The 21,806-nt window shown below is 44.2% G+C and overlaps 1 protein-coding gene across 1 annotated transcript in view; it reads left to right on the top strand.

Annotated features, from left to right (window-relative positions):
• The window catches only part of nid2a (nidogen 2a (osteonidogen)), a 246,002-nt gene that overhangs the window by 37,509 nt on the left and 186,687 nt on the right, over nt 1-21,806 (top strand). The window contains exons 10-11 of the mRNA XM_073038982.1: nt 19,584-19,820; nt 20,674-20,913. Of these exons, the coding sequence (XP_072895083.1) occupies nt 19,584-19,820; nt 20,674-20,913 (477 nt within the window). The remainder of the gene's footprint in view (nt 1-19,583; nt 19,821-20,673; nt 20,914-21,806) is intronic.

Here is a 21,806-nt window from a genome sequence, read left to right as displayed (position 1 = left end):
TTCTCCACCATTTCAGTTTTTTAGTTTTAATGAACTCTTTAGCATTCATTGCTAAAACTGGTTGTGTGGTACTGTAAACCATGGACCGCTTGTAAATGTACAGTGACCATCTGTCCTTAATGCAAAATGCAAACCATCTATGAGCACCCTTTGCCTTCTGTGGGCAAGCCAGTTCTGGATCCACAAAGCAAGGTCCCCTTGAATCCCATGCCTCCTTACTTTCTGAATGTGCCTTGCTTTGGAAACCTTATATGCCTTACTGAAATCCATGAACACTACATCCACAACTGAACCTTCATCAATGTGCTTTGTTACATCCTCAAAGAATTCAGTCAAGCTTGTAAGGTATGACCTGCCATTGACAAAGCCATGCTGACCATCCCTTATCAGATTATGTCTCTCCAAATGCTCATAAATCCCGCCTGTCAGGATCTTCCCCAACAACTTGCCCACCATTGAAGTAAGACTCACTGGTCCATAATTTCCTGGGTTATCTACTCCCTTTCTTGAACAAGGGAACAACATTTACAACCTTCCAGTCCTCGGGTACTTCTGCTGTCCCTATTGATGATGCAAAGATCATTGCCAGAGCCTCCGCAATCTCCTTCCTCGCTTCCCACATTATGCTGGAGTATATCTCATCCAATCTTGGTGACTTATCTAGCTTGTACCTTTCAAAAGCTTCAGCACATCCTCTTTCTTAATGTCTATACGCTCAAGCATTTCAGTCCGCTGTAAGTCATCCCTACAATTTCAAGGTCCTTTTCACTGGTGAATAGAGTCTACAGCATCCAAGACATATTGGATTCAAAATTGGTTTGGGTAGTGAACAATGGTGGAGAGTTGCTTCTATGCTTGGAAGTTGATGACCACTGGCGTACCGTAGGGATTAACACTGTCACCTTACCGTACTATAGGAGGATTGATTAGTCTGACACAACAATTAATGTGGTTGAGGATAGTCTTGGGCTACAGAAAGACTGATTAGTTGTCAGGCTGGGTTGAGGAATGGCAAATGGAATTCAGAGTGTAAAGTGATGTATTATGGGAGATTGAATGAGGATGGAGCTACACAATGAATAGTAGGCCCCTGTGGAGTATTGAGGAGCAAAGGGAGTCCAAAATTCCTGGTGAGTGACAGCACAGGTAGGTATGGTGGAGAGGAAAGCATATGGGATGCTAACTTAAGTTAGCTAGGGATAGAATATACTGTAAGTGCAGGATATTTGTGTTGCAGTTTTACAAACCGTAGATGAATACACAACTGGAAGATTATGTGCAGTTTTGATTGCCAGAGTTTCTTTATTTACTGAGATATATTGTGGAATAGGCCTTTCCGGACCCTCAACCCACACTGCCCAACAATCCCCCGATTTAATCCTCGGCTAATCACAGGACAATTTACAAAGACCAATTAAGCTACCAACCGATACATCTTTGGACTGTGGAAGAAAGCCCATGCAGTCATGGAGAAAACAGACAAACCCCTTACAAGGGAATAGAACAGCCGTGGTTGCACTGGAGAGGATGCAGCAGAGATTCACTGGGATGTTGCTTAGGATGGAGTGTCTCTGTTGAGGAGAAAGTAGATAGATTTGGTTTGTTTCTTTCGCAGAACCTGGTGGAGGTGTTCAACATTATAAGGAACTTGGTGCAAGCTGAGTAAACTTTCCCCCAATAGCAGAGGTGCCGATAACTAGAGGGCATAGATTTAAGGTAGCGACTAAGAAGTTTCAAGGGAATATTGAGAAGTTGATTGAAGTTTGGAACTTCAACTGTCTGAGAAACGAAGGACACAAGTACTCTCAGAATATTTGGGTATCTAGACAAGCAGTTTAATGACCAAAGCATGGAAGACTAGGCCTAGAGCTATTAAATGGATGTTGTCTGGTTATTTGGCTTTTGCTACATCCAGGGCTCAGCTGTTCTTTGGTGACAGTGAAAGAAATTGGCTGAAGACTAGTTTCTGTGATGGTGGGGATCCTGGGATGAAGTCGAGATGGATCATCTGATCAACAGTCCTAATTGAATGTGGTCATAGATGTCTTTGGCACTAACTGTGTTTGTATAGTACCCTGCAATTAGACTCAACCACCAGTCCTCTGATCACAATGCAGCAAGATTTATTGTCTGGTCTTGTGCTCTTTCTAAGGCACTTTGTTACAATTTGACTCCACAGTTCCTGGATGCGTTCCCATGGCTGACAAGGGAAGACAAAGCTAATGTAAAAGCAAAAGAGAGGGCATATAATAAAGCAAAAATTAGTGACAAGACAGAAAGCAACTAAAAGAATCATTCAGAGAGAAAAGATGAAACGTGAAAGCAAGCTAACAAACAGTATCAAAGTAGATAGAAAAAGCTTTTTCAACCATATAAAAAATAGAGAGATGAGAGTGGATATAGGACCGCTAGAAAATGATGCCAAAGAAATAATAATGGGGGAGAAGGAGATGGCTGATGAACTAAATGAGTATTTTGCATCAGTCTTCACTGTGGTAGACACTAGCCGTGTATCAGGTGTTGAAGGATGTGAGGAAAGAGTGCACTATTACTATTACAAAAGAGAATTTGCTCAAAAAGCTGAAAGACCTGAAGGTACATAAGTCACCCAGACCAGATGAACTGCACTCTTGGGTTTTGAAAGAGCTAGCAGCAGAGAATGTGGAGGCATTAGTAATGATCTTTCAAGCATCATTGGACTGTGGCATGGTTCCAGAGGACTGGAAAATTGCAAATATCGTTCCACTCTTTAAGAAAGAAGGGAGGCAACAGAAAGGAAATTATAGACCAATTAGCTTCACCTCAGTGGTTGGAAAGATGTTGGAGTCAAATGTTAATGGTGGGGCTATGAGGTGCTTGGTGACATAAGGCAAGATATGACAAAGTCAGCATGATTTCCTTAAGGGAAAACTTTGTCTGACAAACCTGTTGGAATTCTCTGAGGAGATTACAAGTAGGATAGATAAAGGGGATGTAGTGGATGTTGTATATTTGGATTTTCAGAAGGCCTTTAACAAGGTGCCACATGTGAGTCTGCTTACCAAGTTAAGAGCCCGTGATATTACAGGAAAGTTACAGGCATGGTTAGAGCATTGGCTGATTGGTAGGAGGCAGCGAGTGGGAATGAAATGATCCTTTTCTGATTGGCTGCCAGTGATCAGTGGTGTTCCACAGGTATCAGTGTTGGGACCACTTTCTATGCTATATATCAATGACTTAGATGATGGAATAGATGGCTTTGTTGCCAAGTTTGCAGATGATGCAAAGGCTGGTAGAGGGGCAGTGTTGAGGAAACAGATAGGTTACAGAAGGACTCAGATAGATTAGGAGAATGGGCAAGAAAGTGGCAAATGAAATACAGTGATGAAAAATGCACAGACATGCACTTTGGCAGAAGAAATAAATGTGAAGACTATCTTCTAAATGGAGAGAAAATTCAGAAATTTGAGATGCAGAGGGACTTGGGAGTCTTTGTGCAGAACAACCTAAAAATTAACTTGCAGGTTGAGTCAGTGCATTTGAAGGCAAATGTAATGTTAGCATTCGTTTCAAAAGGTCAAGAATATAAGAGCAGGGATGTGATGCTGAGGCTTTATAAGGCACTGGTTAGGCCTCACCTTGAGTATTGTGAACAGTTTTGGGCTCTTTATTTAAGAAAAGATGTGCTGATGTTGGAGAGGATTTAGAGGAGGTTCACAAGGATGATTCCAGGAATGAAAGGGTTATCATATGAGGAACATTTGATGGGTCTGGGTCTGTACTCGCTGGAATTTAGAAGGATGGGGTGGGGAAATTTCAGTGAAATCTTTCAAATTTTGAAAGGCCAAGACAGAGTAGATGTGGAAAGGATGGTGGGGAAGTATAGGACAAGAGGGCACAGTTTCAAGATAGAGAGGTGTCCATTTAAAACACATGCAGAGAAATTTCTTTAGCCAGAGGATGGTGAATTTGTGGAATTTGTTACCACAGGCAGCTGTGGAGGCCAGGTATTGGATGTATTTAAGGTGGAGATTGATAGGTTCTTGACTGGCCATGGCATCAAAGGTTACGAGGTTATGGGGAGAAGGCCGGGAGGTGGGGCTGAGGAGGGCAAAGAAAAGGATCAGCCATGATTGAATGATGGAGTAGACTCAATGGGCCAAATGACCTAAGTCTGCTCCTATAGTCTTATGGTTGCAGTTCTTGAGAAAATCATGCCGCAACAATATAGATAGATAGATAGATACTTTATTCATCCCTATGGGGAAATTCAACATTTTTTCCAATGTCCCATACACTTATTGTAGCAAAACTAATTACATACAATACTTAACTCAGTAAAAATATGATATGCATCTAAAATCACCCTCTCAAAAAGCATATGTCAGCAGGGCTCTATTATGCCAGAGTCAAATAGTTTCTTCACTTGGAATACATGCTTGCATAAACTCCGCCTCAATAGGCATCAGCTCTCCAAACCTTGGAGATTTTATCTGCCTGATGGGATTACATGGAAGATTCTTCACAATGATACGACAGCTAAAGGGTTAAATTAGAATAGCAGGTTGAAAAATCCTGGCGTGCATTCTTTTGAATTTAAAAGATATGGAATGTTTTCACTGAGATGCTGAAAATGATAATGTGATTTATAGGCCAATATTATAAGCTGTTCTCTTTTGGAGGCATGTTTCTGGACCAAGGTTAGTGGGAATACAACAACTTGCTTTCCATAAAATGCTTTTGAGTGTCAGACATAGGCAATTATCATGATTGAAATTTGTTGGCTTAGGAATTGATCCACATTTTAATTTTTTAGACCGACATAGATCCAATTTAATTTTTTGAATGTTACATAAAGCGCAAAGGTTTCAGATGCAAGCTTCACTAGACAGCATTGATGGGTTTCCCTGTGTAATGCCTCTGTGACCGCGTTGATTTTAAAATTGCTTCCCTTATTGTTGTACTGTTGTACTGAAAACGGCGTTTTCATCCCCCGAAACCGGAGCATTTCAGAAACGCTCTCCAAAGTGTGTATTTTTGAAAACGCCGGATTGGCCGGATCAGTGTGGACGGGGTAACCGGAGAAATCTGAAAACGCTGTCAGACGGCAGCGCGCTATTTCATTGTTTCCTTGAACACAACCTAACAATTTCAGAACAGTCGGCAACGAGACTGAAGCCAGAAGAGTTAGAAGTGTACTCACCAAATACTTTACCCATAACTTACTGAATAAATAAGTATACTCACTTTGCCTTGTTTTCTGTCCTTGCTCGTTTACCTATTTATGCAAGTACTTCTCTGACAATAGATGTGTAACAGCCTAATGTAACATTGCATGGAAATACAAGATAACACTGATGCAGACATGTTTTATACATTCAACAAGGTGCTTTATTAATACAACAGAGTTAGTCAGTTTTTCAATGTTCATCGTCAGCCGAGTCAATCTGTCTGTGAACTCCCTGTCGGTTGCCTCCGTACCTTCCAGTATTTGTTTTTTTTTACTTTTAAGTTCTCCTGCACGAAAGCCAACAGCTGTCCGTCATTTTAAGTTTTTCTAGTCTGTAACTACACAAACGCGCACTTTTACGGCAAGATTCAACACCAAACATGTTGCTTGTTTTCGGTAGATGTGTCCTGCGCATGCGCAGGAGAAGGAGATTTGCTGAAATCTCTGTTTCAATGTGGATAGAGATATTTTTTAAAATGCATAGTGTGGATGCCTATCATTTTTACGCGAAACCAGCGTTTTCAAAAATATCTGGTCTAGTGTGGATGTAGCCTGAGTTTAAGGCGTATAATTAACAGCACTGAGATGCAAGTCTTGAGGGATTAGTTGTTAACGATGGGGTGGTGAGACTTGTTTGGCAGCCTGGATTTACCGGTCTTGAAATGTGCTATATGGTCAACAGCCTGAATACTCAGAGGTCCTCCTCCTCATTGTCAGTGATTTTCAACCGGGCCAATTTCTAGAGTGCATTAGCAAAATATTACCAACATGTCTCCAGCCCCACCAGGGACCAAAACGTCCTTAAACATTGTGACAAATCCATCAACGACAGCTACTGACCCACCCACACCTACCCTCCCCTATGCCTCCTCCCCGCCCACTCTTTGGCAAATCAGACCACCAGTTCTCCTCCCTGTATATAACCAGAAGCTGAAATGTGAGGAACCAGTACAGAAAGTCGTACAGTGCTAGTCTGAGTAAATTGATGGGTTCCTATATGACTTCTGTGGGTCAGTAGACTGGTCCATGTTCAAAGGCTCAACAGCCAGCCTAGATGAATATGTCACTGCTGTCACAGACTTTATAAACAGATATGTTGAGGATTGTGTACCAAAGGAGAGATTCTGAGCGTTGCCAAACTGGCAACCATGGATAAACTGGGAGACCCACTCCCTACTGGAGTTCAGCACTGTAATAGTCAGGTGACCATGACACTACAAGAAATTGAGATGAGAGCTTTAAAGCTATCAATGGTGCCAAAAGACAGTACTAGCCCAAAATCGAGTCCCAGGCCAACCATGAGCTTACATATCATAAGGGGCTACAAAACAAAGTCAGGCAGCAAATCGACAATAGCACATTCCTGCCTGATAACATATTCTATGCACGTTTTGAACAGAAAGAGATTAGAACATTACTGTCCACCCAACAGCCTCCAGTACAAAAGAATCTGGTTCATATAGTGTCCCTGGGTGTTTCCTTAGATCCTGTGTGGATCAGCTAATGGTTATTTGCAGACATTTTTGATCTCTCCCTGCATCGGTATGTGATTCCCAGCTGGTTTACGAAGACTACTATCATATCAGCACCTCTGAAAAACGAAGCAATGTACCTTGACGACTACTGCTCGGTGACTCTGACATCCCCCATCATCAAGTGCACCAAATGCAGCCTTCCAGACAATCCCGACCCATTGCATCAGACGATCATTTATTGACTACAACTCTGCCTTCAATACTATAAATCCAAGCAAACACATTTCCAAACTCCTGGACTCAGAACTCACCACCACCCTTTGCAATCGGATCCTTGACCTGCCGTCCAACAGGCTACAATCAATAAGGATAGGATGCAACACCTCCCCCTCGATTATCCTTAACACCAGTGCCCCACCAGTCTGCGTCATTACCCCTCGCACCACTCCCTATACACTCATAACTGCACAGCCAGATTCTGTTCTGACTGCACCTGCGTTTGCAGATAATGCCACCATAGCGAGCTGAATCTCAAATAATTATGACTTGGAGTACAGGAAGAAGATACAGAGCATAGTGATATTAGGTCACGACCTCAAAGTTTCTCTCAATGTCAACAAACAGAAGAGCTGATCATTGACTCCCGGAAGAGAGATGGTGCATATGACCCTGTTTGCATCAACAGTGCTGAAGTCAAATGGCCTAAGAGTTTTAAGTTCCTAGGAGTGAGCATCATTAATAGCCTGTCCTGGTCCAAGCATACTGACACCACAGGTAAGATAGCTCACCAGTAGGTAGCTCTACTTCCTCAGTAGGCTACAGAAATTTAGAATGTCCTCCTTGGCCCTCATCAATATTTATCAATGTACAACAGAAAAGCATCCCATCTGGATGCATTGAAACTTAGTATGACAATTGCTCTGCCCATGACTGCAAGGAACTGCAGAGAATTGTGAACAACGTTCAGCGCACCATTGCTACCAGCCTCCCATGGATTCTGTCTGCTTCTCTCTACCCAGCTAAACCAGCCAGCGTGATCAAAGAATTGAATTGACTTTATTACTTACAGCCTTTATATACATGAGGAGTAAAAATCTTCAAGTTACATCTCCATCTAAATGTTCAATTATAGTAATTTATAGTATATATTATGTGTTATGTACAACAGGATAGTCAATATAACATAGAAATATTGTTGTATCAGCATGAATTAAGTAGTCTGACGGCCTGGTGGAAGAAGCTGTCCTGGAGCCTGTTGGTCCTGGCTTTTATATTGCGGTACCATTTCCCAGAAGGTAGCAGCTGGAGCAGTTTGCCGCTGGGGTGACTCGGGTCTCCAATGATCCTTTGGGCCCTTTTTACACACCTGTGTTTGTAAATGTCCTGAGTCATGGGAAGTACACATCTACAGATGCGCTGGGCTGTCCGCACCACTCTCTGCAGAGTCCTGCGATTGAGGGAAGTACAATTCTCATGCCAGGCAGTGATGCAGCCAGTCAAGATGCTCTCAATTGTGCCCCTGTAGAAAGTTCTTGGGATATGGGGGGGGGGGGGGGCCATACCAAACTTCTTCAATTGTCTGAGGTGAAAGAGGTGCTGTTGTGCCTTTTTCACCACATAGCCGGTATGTACAGACCACGTGAGATCCTTAGTGATGTTTATGCTGAGGAACTTAAAGCTGTTCACTCTCTCAACCCCAGATCCATTGATGTCTTTAGAGGTCAGCCTGTCTCCATTCTTCCTGTAGTCCACAACCAGCTCCTTTGTTTTCTTGACACCGCTGTGTCAGGGTGATGACTTCTTCTCTGTAGGCTGCCTCATTATTATTTGAGATGAGGCCACCAGTGCAGTGTCATCAGCAAATTTAATTGGCACATTGGAGCTGTGGGTGGCAACACAGTCATGGATATACAGAGATACCCAGCCACTTCAGACATTCTCCCCTCTCCCCCCCTTAGGTAGAAGATACAAAGCCTGAAAGGACACATTCTCTCCCACTGTTATAAGATTATTGAGCAGCTCCCTAGAACGATAAGATAGATTCTTGACCTCACAGCCTACCTCATTTAGAACCTTGCGCCTCATTGCCTATCTGCACTGCACTTATTCTGTAACTGTAACACATTATTCTTTACTGTTATTCCTTTCCCTTGTACTACCTCAATGCAGTCTTGTAATGAATTGATCTGCATGAAAGACAAGTTGTTCACTGTACATTGGTACAGGTGACAACGATAAACCAATTCAACGAGATTCTACTGTGCTCTCTGGCAGCACTTCACCTGTCCTTTCTGCCTGAAGTCCAGCCTGTCGGGGTGAGGGGAGGGGTTGCTTGAAGTAAGCAGCGCGTGAGGGCATTTACACCTCAGTATATTCTATGTATATGTGTGCATAATATCTAAGCTAGACACGTTCTTTATCCTTGAATCCAAGTACCATTGGACAAAGGTCTCACTTTGTAAAACTTGTCTGCTAGCAGGTGCGCAACAGCTATTCCGTATACTAAAAAAAATCATGCAGCAATTTCCACTCCACAAAGTTCCATCACAGTAAAGAAGTAAACAAGTGAAGCAAATGTCAAGAAAAATTGTCTGTTTCTTTTTCTGCCCACTGTGGATTACAATGAGCCATCAGCTTGACATCTTCAAATGAATATGTAGAATTCTGGGACTTGTATCTGCACTGAACTCATTGAAGTGTAATCAGAGCCTTGAAAAAGTATTCAGCCCCCACAACGATTTTCCAAATTTAAAATATATTGAAGTGGGATTTTTCGAGCTAATCTACAAAACATTGTGCTTCATGTCAAATCAAAAGTTCCAAAAAACAATTTACTAAAAATTGAAAATCAAAATTGTCAGACTGAAAAAGTATTCATCCCCTTTGTAATTACTATGCTAACTTTCTTCAGGTGCAATATACTGTATTGCCTTACCAACTCACCTAATTTGTTAAAGAGAATTGGAGGATCACCTGTTTTCATTGAATTCATAAGAATAAATACCCTCTCTATCTGTAAGGTAGATTTTCAACAGACCAAACCAAAATGAAGACAAAAGAGCATTCAAGACAAGTGAGGGAAATGATAATAGAGAAGCACAAAATTGGGGAGGTGTACAAGACCATCTCAAAGGCACTGAACATACCTCAGAGCTCAGTACAGTCCATTGTGAAAAGTGGAAAACCACAGCCGCACTGCCCAAGCCAGGCCGCCCTCTAAACTTAGTCACTGAAGAAGAATGGTACTTGTAAGAGAGGTTACTGTGATGCCAACAGTCACTCTCAGTGAGGTGCAGAAGTCAGTGGCTGCAACTGGAGATTAATTTCATGGCTCCACAACCTCTAAGGCCTTGCACAAAAAGGTATTTAGGAAAGAGTGGCAAGGAAGAAGACCTGTCTTTCAAAAAAAAAGCATATCCCTGCCCGTAAAGACTCTGCAAAGCATCACTTAGAAGATACTGTGAAGATGTGGAAAATGGTCTTGTGGTTGGATAAGACCAAAGTGGAACTATTTGGCCTCAACAGTAAATATGGCATAAATCAGACAGATAACACCTTCGCTACTGAAAAGTACGGTGGAGGTAGCATCATACTATGGGGATGTGTTTCAGCTGCAGGGACTGGAAATCTGGTCAGGATTGATGGGAAGATGAATGCTACTAAATACAGAGAGATCCTGGATAAAAACCTGCTAGCCTCTGTCAGAAACCTTAAACTGGGGTGGAAGTTTGGCTTTCAGCAGGACAGCATCCCAAACCACACTGCTAGAGCGACCATGGACTGGCTTTAGCTGAAGAAAACTGACGTACTTCTTTCTTTGGTGGTTTGAACAGGGCACGACTGCACAAACGCGTGGAGGTCGGCCAGTGAGAACAGCGGGAGAGTTTAAAAGGAAGACAGGTTTATAGAGCGGCCATCAGAGTAGTGGCAGACAGAGTAGGAAGGCTTTGCCTCAATGAGTTTTAGGCGATAAAGGGTCCAGGCCCAGGTAGGTTATCTGTTTAAAATAAAGACAGATAGTATGTGTGTGAGGCTGGTTTTCTGTGCTCAGTGTCAGATGTAGGAGGTCCTGGAGACTCCCAGCCTCCCGGACGTCCATATTTACACCCGGTGTGTCGAGCTGCAGCTCCTAACGGACTGTGTTAGGGAACTGGAGATGCAGCTCGATGACCTTCACCTGGTCAGGGAGAGCGAGGAGGTGATAGAGAGGAGCTATAGGCAGGTAGTCACCCTGGGACCACAGGAGACAGAAGTGGGTAACAGTCAGGAGAGGGAAGGGCAAGAAGCAGGTACTAGAGAATACCCCAGTGGCTCTTGCACAGAGTCTGCCCCTGTGGCTCAGATGGGTAAAGGAAGAGGAAGGCAGTAGTGATAGGGGACTCTATAGTTAGGGGGTCAGACAGGCAATTCTGTGGATGCAGGAAAGAAACTCGGATGGTAGTTTGCCTCCCAGGTGCCAGGGTCCAGGATGTTTCAGATCATGTCCACAATATCCTGCAATGGGAGGGAGAACAGCCAGAGGTCATTGGTACCAATGACATAGGTAGGAAAAGGGAAGAGGTCCTGAAAACAGACTACAGGGAGTTAGAAAGGATTTTGAGAAGCAGGACCGCAGAGGTAGTAATCTCGGGATTACTGCCTGTGCCACATGACAGTGAGTATAGGAATAGAATGAGGTGGAGGATAAATGCGTGGCTGAGGGATTGGAGCAGGGGTCAGGGATTCAGATTTCTGGATCATTGGGACCTCTTTTGGGGCAGGTGTGACCTGTACAAAAAGGACGGGTTGCACTTGAATCCGAGGGGGACCAATATCATGGTGGGAAGGTTTGCTATGGCTATTGGGGAGAGTTTAAACTAGAATTGTTGGGGGGTGGGAACTGAACTGAAGTGACGGAGGAAAGGGAGGTTGGATCACAAATAGAGAAAGCTTGGAGACAGTGTGAGAGGGAGGATAGGCAGGTGATGGAGAAGGGATGCGCTTAGACCGATGGTTTGATATGTGTTTATTTTAATGCGAGGAGGTGGATGGCTCAGGGACAGGAATGGTTACTTTAAGTGCCAAGTTTTAGATGTTTCAGAAAGGACAGGGAGGGAGGGAAAAGAGGTGGGGGTGTGGCACTGTTGATCAGAGATAGTGTCACAGCTGCAGAAAAGGAGGAAGTCATGGAGGGGTTGTCTACGGAGTCTCTGTGGGTGGAAGTTAGGAATTGGAAGGTGTCAATAACTCTATCCAATACACCACCCAATAGTAACAAGGACATCGAGGAGCAGATAGGGAGACAGATTCTGGAAAGGAGTAATAATAGCAGGGTTGCTGTGGTGGGAGATTTTGATTTCCCAAATATTGATTGGCATCTCCTTAGAGTGAGGGGTTTAGATGAGGTAGAGTTCGTTGGGTGTGTTCAGGAAGGTTTCTTGACACAGTATGTAGATAAGCCTACAAGAGGAGAGGCTGTACTTGATCTGGTATTGGACAATGAACCTGATCAGGTGTCAGGTCTCTCAGTGGGAGAGCATTTTGGAGATAGTGATCACAATTCTATCTCCTTTACCATAGCATTGGAGAGGGATAGGAACAAACAAGTTAGGGAAACGTTTAATTGGAGTAAGGGGAACTATGAGGCTATCAAGCAGGAACTTGGAAGCATAAATTGGAAACAGATGTTCTCAGGGAAATATACCGAAGAAATGTGGCAAATGTTCAGGGGATATTTACGTGGGGTACTGAGTAGATACGTTCCAATGAGAAATGGAAAGGATGGTACGGTACAAGATCCGTGGTGTACAAAGGTTGTTGTAAATCTAGTCAAGAAGAAAAGAAGAACTTATGAAAGGTTAAAAAAACTAGATTATAATATGAATCTAGAAGATTATAAGGCTTGCAGGAAGGAGCTTAAGAATGAAATTAGGAGAGCCAGAAGGGGCCATGAGAAGGCCTTAGCAGACAGGATTAAGGAAAACCCCAAGGCATTCCACAAGTCTGTGAAGAGCAAGAGGATAAGACATGAGAGAATAGGACCTATCAAGTGTGACAGTGGAAAAGTGTGTATGGAACTGGAAGAAATAGCAGAGGTACTTAATGAATACTTTGCTTCAGTATTCTCTACAGAAAAGGATCTTGGCAATAGTAGGTATAACTTGCAGTGGACTGAAAAGCTTGAGCATGTAGATATTAAGAAAGAGGATGTGCTGGAGCTTTTGAAAAGCATCAAGTTGAATAAGTCGCCGGGATCAGACAGGATGTACCCCAGGCTACTGTGGGAGGCAAGGGAGGAGATTACTGAGCCTTTGGCAATGATCTTTCCATCATCAATGGGGATGGGAGAGGTTCCAGAGGATTGGAGGTTTGCGGATGTTGTTCCCTTATTCAAGAAAGGGAGTAGAGATATCCCAGGAAATTATAGGCCAGTGAGTCTTACCTCAGTGGTTAGTAAGTTGATGGAAAAGATCCTGAGAGGCAGGATTTATGAACATTTGATTATGATATGATTATGAATAGTCAACATGGCTTTGTCAAAGGCAGGTCGTGCCTTACGAGCCTGATTGAATTTTTTGAGGATGTGACTAAACACATTGATGAAGGTAGAGCCGTAGATGTAGTGTATATGGATTTTAGCAAGGCATTTGATAAGGTACCCCATGCAAGGCTTATTGAAAAAGTAAGGAGGCATGGGATCCAAAGGAACATTGCTTTGTGGATCCAGAATTGGCTTGCTCGCAGAAGACAAAGAGTGGTTGTTTATAGGTCACATTCTGTATGGAGGTTGGTGACAAATGATGTGCCTCAGGGATCTGTTCTGGGACTCCTTCTCTTTGTGATATTTGTAAATGACTTGGATGAGGAAGTGAAGGGATGGGTTAGTAAATTTGCTGATGATACTAAGGCTGGAGGTGTTGTGGATAGTGTGGAGGGCTGTCAGAGGTTACAGTGGGACATTGATAGGATGCAAAACTGGGCTGAGAAATGGCAGATGGAGTTCAACCCAGAGAAGTGTGAGGTGGCTCATTTTGGTAGGTCAAATATGATGACAGAATATAGCATTGATGGCAAGACTCTTGGCAGTGTGGAGGATCAGAGGGATCTTGGGGTCCGAGTCCATAGGACACTCAAAGCTGCTGCGCAGGTTGACTCTGTGGTTAAGAAGGCATAAGGTGCATTGGCCTTAATCAATCGTGGAATTGAGTTTAAGAGGTGAGAGGTAATGTTGCAGCTATATAGGACCCCGGTCAGACTCCATTTGGAGTACTGTGCTCAGTTTTGGTTGCCTCTCTATAGGAAGTACGTGGAAACCATAGGAAAGGTGCAGAGGAGATTTACAAGGATGTTGCCTGGATTGGGGAGCATGCCTTATGAGAATAGGTTGAGTGAATTTGGCCTTTTCTCCTTGGAGCGACGGAGGATGAGAGATGACTTGATAGGGGTGTACAAGAAAATGAGAGGCATTGATTATGTGGATAGTCAGAGGCTTTTTCCCAAGGCTGAAATGGCTAGCAGGAGAGGGCACAGTTTTAAGGTACTTGGAAGTAGATACAGAGGAGATGTCAGCGGTAAGTTTTTTTTTACACAGAGAGTGCTGAGTGGGTGGAATGGGCTGCCGGCGCTGTGGTGGAGGCAGAAACGATAGGGTCTTTTAAGAGACTCCTGCCTGGATAGCTACATAGAGCTTAGAAAAATATAGGACTATGGGTAAAGCCTAGGCAGTTCTAAGGTAGGGCCATGTTTGGCTCAGCTTTGTGGGCCAAAGGGCCTGTATTGCTGTAGGTTTTCTATGTTTCTACTTGACTGACCCAGAGCCTGTCCTTAACTCAATTGATTACCTCTGGCAAGACTTTAAGATTACTGTCCACTGTTGCATCCCTACTAACCTGGCACGGTTGAGCAATTTTGTAAGAAAGAATGGGCAAATCTTGCTCTATCATGTTGTTAAAATGGACTAGAGATCTATGCAAAAAGATTACTGGCTATAATAGCTGCAAGAGGTGGTTCAACTAAGTACTGGGCAAAGGGGGAAGAATACTTCTGAAGTGCTGATATTTCAGTTTTTGAATTTTTAGTTTTTCATGTTGTGTGTTTAAGTCTGAGTTAAATTATTGTTCAGTAAAGTGATTACGATAGGTGGTTATGTATGCTGTAGGTGTGGAGCGGAGGTTTGATAAAACGGCAGGCACAGACTTTGCTTTAGTTCAGATTAGGAATGACGTAAAGGCAGTAGAACCATCTCGTACAATTGGGGTCCCGGGACTGCAGGGGCCGTGTCCCATCCGTACTTTCCGGGAGGAGGGGAGTGAAGGCACGTGTGCCGAATTGGAAGCCGAGTTTTCCGAGGCTGGGGACAGAGACTTTAAGACAAGTTGCTCTCATTTCTGCAGAGCAAGGAGTCTGATGTAGAGGGTCTAAACAGTCCTTCAGCAAGGGCAGAGCATTCTGAGTTGGTAGCCCTTACCTCCCTGGTGATTAAATGGCACAATGCCCAGGTTCAAAGTCCCAGCTATCGCAGGCTCAGCCTGTTCTCAGGAACAAAGCTCACCCTAAACGGGAGGAGGAGTATGAGAATTGGGCAGAGCGGACCTCTCAGTTGCTGGATGAGTGGCAGTGCCCCGATGATGAAAAAAGACAATGATTGGTTGAAAGTTTGAAGGGGCCGTCTTTTGACGTAGTGAGATCTGTAAAGACACAGAACCCCTTTGCTGCCTCTGTGGCCCACATGCAAGCACTGGAAAAGGTGTTTGGCACGACGGGAAGCCCATTGGAGTTTATGACGGGGTTTCAGAACATGTTTCAGGAGGAGGAGAAACTTTCTGCCTGAATTTTTTGGCTAGAGAGACAGCTAAATGGCTTGCAGTGGAAAGGGGCCATTCAAATTGTTGGGGTGAATCAGACCAAATAGTGAAAGGTGCCCATTCACCGGACCTGGTTGCTTGGGGTCTCCAAATATCTTGTAAGACGCACCTCCCCACCCCCTCCCTCACTTATCAAGCTGATCAGAGAAGTACGAGAGGAGGAGAATGCGATGGAGGCACGGGAAGCCTCTGTCCGCAGGGTACAGCCCTCGGTAGTGGTCCCCTTGGCTGAGCTGACCACTGATAACCCACCTCAGGGAGTGATGAAGGAGTTTGTGGCAGAGTTTAGGACTGAGATGTCCCGGTTGTTATCAGCGGGTGCAGCCCCCAGTACCGTAGAGCTGATAGGGAGGCGGACCCCCTAAGGGGATGGACTATGTAGAGGGCTGCTAGTGGCCGGGGTCCCGCGAGAAGGGGAGCGGCCGGTATTGTCTGTTATAACTGTGGTGAAGAGGGACACTTCAGACAGGAGTGTGAGCCCCCGGGTACCAAAGCAGAGAGACCCCGTGAGGGAACGGCCTGGCTTCTCAGGGGGAACACGTACCCAGCAATATATCAAGGAACACCCTAAAGCAAAAATCCCTGGTCCTGAAGGCTCAGTGGGGCCGAGCTCCGGTGTATCACTACGGATTGAGGATGTTTGTGCTGGAGCCATACTTGACACCAGCTGTCCGGTTACTCTGCTGTACCGTTTGTTTTACAACCAGTATTTGACACATTTACCATTGACGTCACTCAGTGCGCTAGAGATCTGGGGTCTTTGTATGGATGACTATCTGTACGATGGCTGCTTGTCATTGAAGCTGGAGTTTTTGGAGGCTGATGTAGGAGTAGCTGAGGTCCTTGATACATTAGTGTTGGTTTGTCTGGACCCGGTCGAGAGGGACGAAGCTTCAATTCTCTTGGGGACGAATACTCCTATTGTGAGGAGGCTTGTGGGAGCCTGCAAGGAGAAAGTTGGAGAGAGCTTTCTGAAAGCATTGCCCATTCAACCTGTGTTCCGAGCTGCTTTTGAGGAAGTGCGTGGCCACACTGGGCTGGATGATGAGCATAAACGAGGAACTGTGTGGTTCACCCAGTCAAAACCAGTTATGTAACGCCCTGGGGAAGTCATGATAGTGGTGGGAAACCCTGAATTTCCTGGAATGCATGAGGTGGATGCTCCGGAAGTACACGAAGAGGAGTCGGGCTTACCTGCTGGGGTACTGGTGAGGCCCAAACTGCAGAAGGCCTCGGTTGTATAGGTGAACAGGATGACAGTGAGTGTCAGGAACACTTCGGAGCAGAAGGTCACCCTCAGGCAGAGGATGCTAATGGCATACCTCTTCCTGGTGATGGTAATGTCTAGTGTCCCTGTGAGACAAGCCAGGGAGAAATTCTCTCCAAAAAGAGGAAAGATGACTGCCGAGTCTTTCAACTTTGGGGACTCCCCAGTACATGGAGGTTGGAAGAAAGGTTGATAGAGACAATGTTGAAGCTAGAAAATGTCTTTTCTACTGAAGAGTTTGATGTGGGTTGTTCCAAGAGCACTTGCCACACCATCCGGGTGACAGAGGACAGCAGCTTCAGAGAAAGGTCGTGGCAACTGGCACTTGCAGAAGTGGAAGATGTTTGGCAGCATCTGTGGAAGTTGAAGGAAGCTGGGATCATCACTGAGTCCAGAAGCCCTTCCATGTCTCCAATAGTAGTGGCCAGGAAGAAGAATGGGAAGGTACGGATGTGTGTGGACTATAGAACTCTGAACAGGTGTTTAGTCCCTGACCAGTATACAGTCCAAAGAATCAAGGATGTGCTGGCCTGCTTGATTGGTGCAACGTGGTTCAGTGTGCTGGACTTGAGGAGTGGATATTACCAGATACCCATGAGTGAGGCTGATAAAGAGAAGACTTATCTGAACTATGTGTCTGATGTGAGAAGGGAGCTGAAAAAGGCTTATGAATTAGCTGAGGTCTTGGCTGCCAAGCAGAATTGAGGAAATAGGAGGAGGTATGATCAAAAAGTTAAGTTCACCCACCTCATGCCTGGAGGCAGTCCTCAGAAAGAATTTGAGGCTACCTGGGCAGCATAAGTTGGCTGATCTTTGGGCAACTACACCCTATGTTGTGGAGAGTCAGATCCCAAACGTACCAGTTTTCGGGTAAAACCAGAGGGTGAGAATGGGCCTCTCAAGATTCTCCATCAGAACCACCTTCTACCTCTGGGACAAGAGTGCATGCTGACCCAGAGCCTGACCTGGGCCCTACACCTGGTAAGAGGACTCTGTGGTGATGTGGAGAGACTGAAGAATCAGCAGCAGGAAAGATTAGACTGGACCCCACCCCTGAATGGGATACCAAGGTCTCAAAGAGTCAGGAGACCCCCAGGTAGGCTGGTCTGTGTAGCACCAGGGGAACAGAAGGTTGTGACTATCCGCCTAGTGAGATATGTCACTACCACTTATAAATTCCTTCGAAAATCACAAAATTCCTTTGAAAGTGGTGTTATTAATGACGGGATGACAAATTATTTCAAAGTCATGAGGACATGATTGTTGTGGGGGGGGGGGGGAATAGTGTGATGCCCTGGTTCACATCTTTACTGTTAAGCTATAGGCATTTCATTTAGCCGCTCTGTAAGAGCCATCTGTTCTGCTTCCAGCCTGTTTGGGTTATTGTGGAAGATAAGGAATGATGTGGAATGTGTGCCATCAATTAGCAGAAGGTTTTTCTGGATGACGGACATTAAGGTTGGTCTTGAGCTTTTGTTTGAGAGGAGATGAAGAGAGAAGACACTGGGGAGAACCGGTTATAGCATACGATCTGGTAGGAGACCTGTTTCTTCGAGATGGATTCCGAATGACATTCGATAGGTGGTGTGTGCTTTCACGTTGACCGAGGACCCAGTGTGAGAGTGACAGAGAAGTTCAAGCTGAGCTCCAACTTGTGCACATTTGACTGTTTAATTAGAATGGGCCCTTTTCTTTTTGTTATTCTTTACTAACTCTTTAGTTAAGGTTCATAAATATAATTCCTTTCATCGTATTCAGTGTACTGTTGGTAATTTCGTGGCAGTAATTTGTAACAGGGTAGCAAATTACACAACACCCACACAAACGGGATGGGGGGGGGGAAAGGGGCTCACACCTCAATCTCACATGTTTGGCAGGGTCGGATATTGTCTTCCCTAGACATACACAGCGGAGGAAATCAGAGTGTTTCGATGTTTTACAATTTTCCTTGATTATAGGGCTCTACTGTGAAAAAGAAACATGTGATTCACAAATAAAAATTCTCAGTTAAATTGATCGGAATCCCTGGTTGTATTACTCCTGTGGTGAACTAGATATACCTGTCTGACAGCTCCTGTGGCTCCTCCCACAGACCCCCGCTGACTGCTCCTGTGGCTCCTCCCACAGACCCTGCTGACTGCCCCTGTGGCTCCTCCCACAGACCCCTGTATAAAGGCGACTGTGGTCTGCTGCTCTCCCTCATTTTCCCAGGATGTAGTGTTGTTCTTCAGTCAATAAAAGCCGATATCTCACTTCCTAAGTCTCAGCGTGAGTTATTGATGGTGCATCAACTCCTTTATGTGAACAAAGGGTTGTGGCCTGAATACTTTTGCAAGGCCCTTTATATAGAACCCTGTCACTGATAGAATTTGGTTCTGTTTGTCCTGGTGAATTAGCTACAGTATATTATAGTGTAGCACATAAAATGCTAGATTAACTCAGCAGGTCAGGCAGCATCTACAGAAAGAGAATGAGTCGATGTTTTGGGCCTAGACCGTTCCAGCAGAATTTTATCAGGGTCTCAGCCTGAAAAGTTGACACTTTATTCCTTTCTGTAGATGCTGCCTGACCTGCTGAGTACTTCCAGCATCTAGTGTGTGTTGCTCTTTATTTCCAGCAACTGCAAAAACTCATGAAGTGAGGTAGGTACGACTATCCCATGAATTGTTCTGAATCTAATATGAATGGGTCTGTGTGAATATTCTTTCTGAAAGGGTGATGACAGTATTTGATGTATCATCGAAATATGTGAAAGATCCTTATATTCAAAATTATTTCCATTTTCTTAGTAAGCAGTGAACGTCCAAAAATGCCTTGTGAACAGCAAAGAGAGAGAGTGCAAGCAGGAAGCCTTCATGGGGCTCTTGTTGGCGTTCACGTCCCTCAGTGTGATGACGAGGGGAACTTCAGGCCGATGCAATGTCACGGCGGCACAGGATACTGCTGGTGTGTGTACGAGAATGGACAGGAGGTTCCCGGGACGAGGACAGCCCCTGGAACTGGTCAGCCACGCTGTGAGCTCCCATGTGAGTCAGAATTTTAGTGAAGCAGTTGGTCACTATTACCACTAAAATGGGAAGAGACTTTAAAATATATATGAATGACCTGTAACTTGCAGAAAGGCTTGTAAGTATTTCATAGCAAGTTGATTTGTTAGTTTCAGGCACCATTATCTCCAAAGTTTATGAACCTCGTCTCAACATTCATTGGAGCAGTGCCTGCATATTACGGACCAAAGAGTGATCTAATTTACATACATTCTGAATGCCACATTATTCTCCTTGTACCCTTCTCTGCAGTCTTTTGTGCCTTCCATCTTTTCAGACAATCCTTTGCTATTTCAGGTTACCTCCTTGGAGGCGATGTTGAAAATGGCCCTTTTCTCCTCTCTGATTAGTTGTTTGCTACATGTTATTTTTCTTCAATACTTTTAATTAAAAATAACCATTCTTAATTCCTTTGTCTGAGCTCAGCCCAATTCTCTGCCAATGAACTGTATCGCACATGCACCTGTTCTACTAAGCAGAGCCTACTCTGATCATACTCCAGCAAGGAAGGTTCTGTGAGGTGTTTTAGCACGGGAAATAACTCAGATGGAAACCCTTATTGAAAAAGATCCACACACCTTGTACAGTAAGTCAGGAATGAATTCTGCAGGTTACAGGTAAATTTTACTGGGTATAGGTCTCCCTGATGGCAGTAGAATTTTAAACAGTTTGAGATGCTGAAATATATTTTATTTAAAGGATATAGTTTGGATGTAATTCTCTCATAGTTTTTGGACTGTTAGCAATGAGCACTGTACAAAATAACATGTTACAAGACCCAGTCTGTGTAATTTGTATTTTCATTATGTCTTGTTTCAAATTGAATGATCAGCAGACAGTGAGCGCCCAAAGTCTGCCTGTGAGCAGCAGCGAGAGCGGTTAGAAACAGAGAGGAACCAGCGCGGGCCTCTCGTTGGACTCCACATCCCTCAGTGTGACGACGAGGGGAACTTCAGGCCGATGCAGTGTCACAGCAGCACCGGCCACTGCTGGTGTGTGTACGAGAATGGACAGGAGGTTGCAGGGACGAGAAGAGCCCCCGGAACTGGTCAGCCACGTTGTGGACAGCCAGGTTAGTCAGGGTAATAAGTAACGATTGTACTGAATAGAGAAATTCAAAAGGATTTTATTGACATTTCTGATTAGGAACTCAGTGATCCCTTTACTTGCTAACAACGTTTTCCAATCAAACTTTGCAAATTTTTATATAATGATATCAGATTTAGCCTTGTCCCAGTTTAGGTCTTTTACTTCTAGATCATCCCTATCTTTCTTCAAACTGGTCCCAAAGTACCACCCCAACTTGACCAGTCTTACTTCCCAAGAGGGCCAACTGTTACCCTGTCTAAAGGGTAGTCTTCAAATTGATTAAGAAATCTTTATCTAATCCTTTATTATATCTGTCTGAGCCAATGTTAGTGGAAGTTAAAATCACTATTACAGCTTCATTATTCCTGCAGCTATCTGTGATCGCCCAACATATTTGCTGCTCTAATTCCCCCTGACCATTCTGGGACATCACCAAAGTGATCACTCTATTCTTATTTTTATGGTTTCTATGTATATCGCCTCACTGGACAATCCCCAGGATTAAATTTTTTAAAATAATTCTCCCTAATCAAAAATTCAACTCCTTTCCTCTCTTATCCTGACCTCTGTCATACCCGCAGCAGGTATACCGCAGAGCATTGAGTTACCACATCTGCCCACCCCTCAGTCCCAACTACCTATCTGTGCTCCGAGCTCACTTTCCTCATCTGTCAGGCTTTTTCCATTCAAATAAAAGCGCATAGCCTATAAGGCATTTCTCACTCGTTGTCCTGCCTCAGTCTGTCCTGTCTCCTGCACTTGCTTGCTTTTAAGTTCTAAATTTGTTCTGGAACTTGCAAAGCACCTTTATGTGTTTCATAGCCTTAGATTATCATTGGAAGAATTTATTCGGACATCTTGTGTCAGCTGTAACTG

This window comes from Hemitrygon akajei, chromosome 3 (genome assembly GCF_048418815.1).
Source record: "Hemitrygon akajei chromosome 3, sHemAka1.3, whole genome shotgun sequence".
In the NCBI taxonomy this organism is placed as follows: Eukaryota; Metazoa; Chordata; class Chondrichthyes; order Myliobatiformes; family Dasyatidae; genus Hemitrygon; species Hemitrygon akajei.
This window is presented reverse-complemented; position numbering and strand designations above follow the sequence as displayed.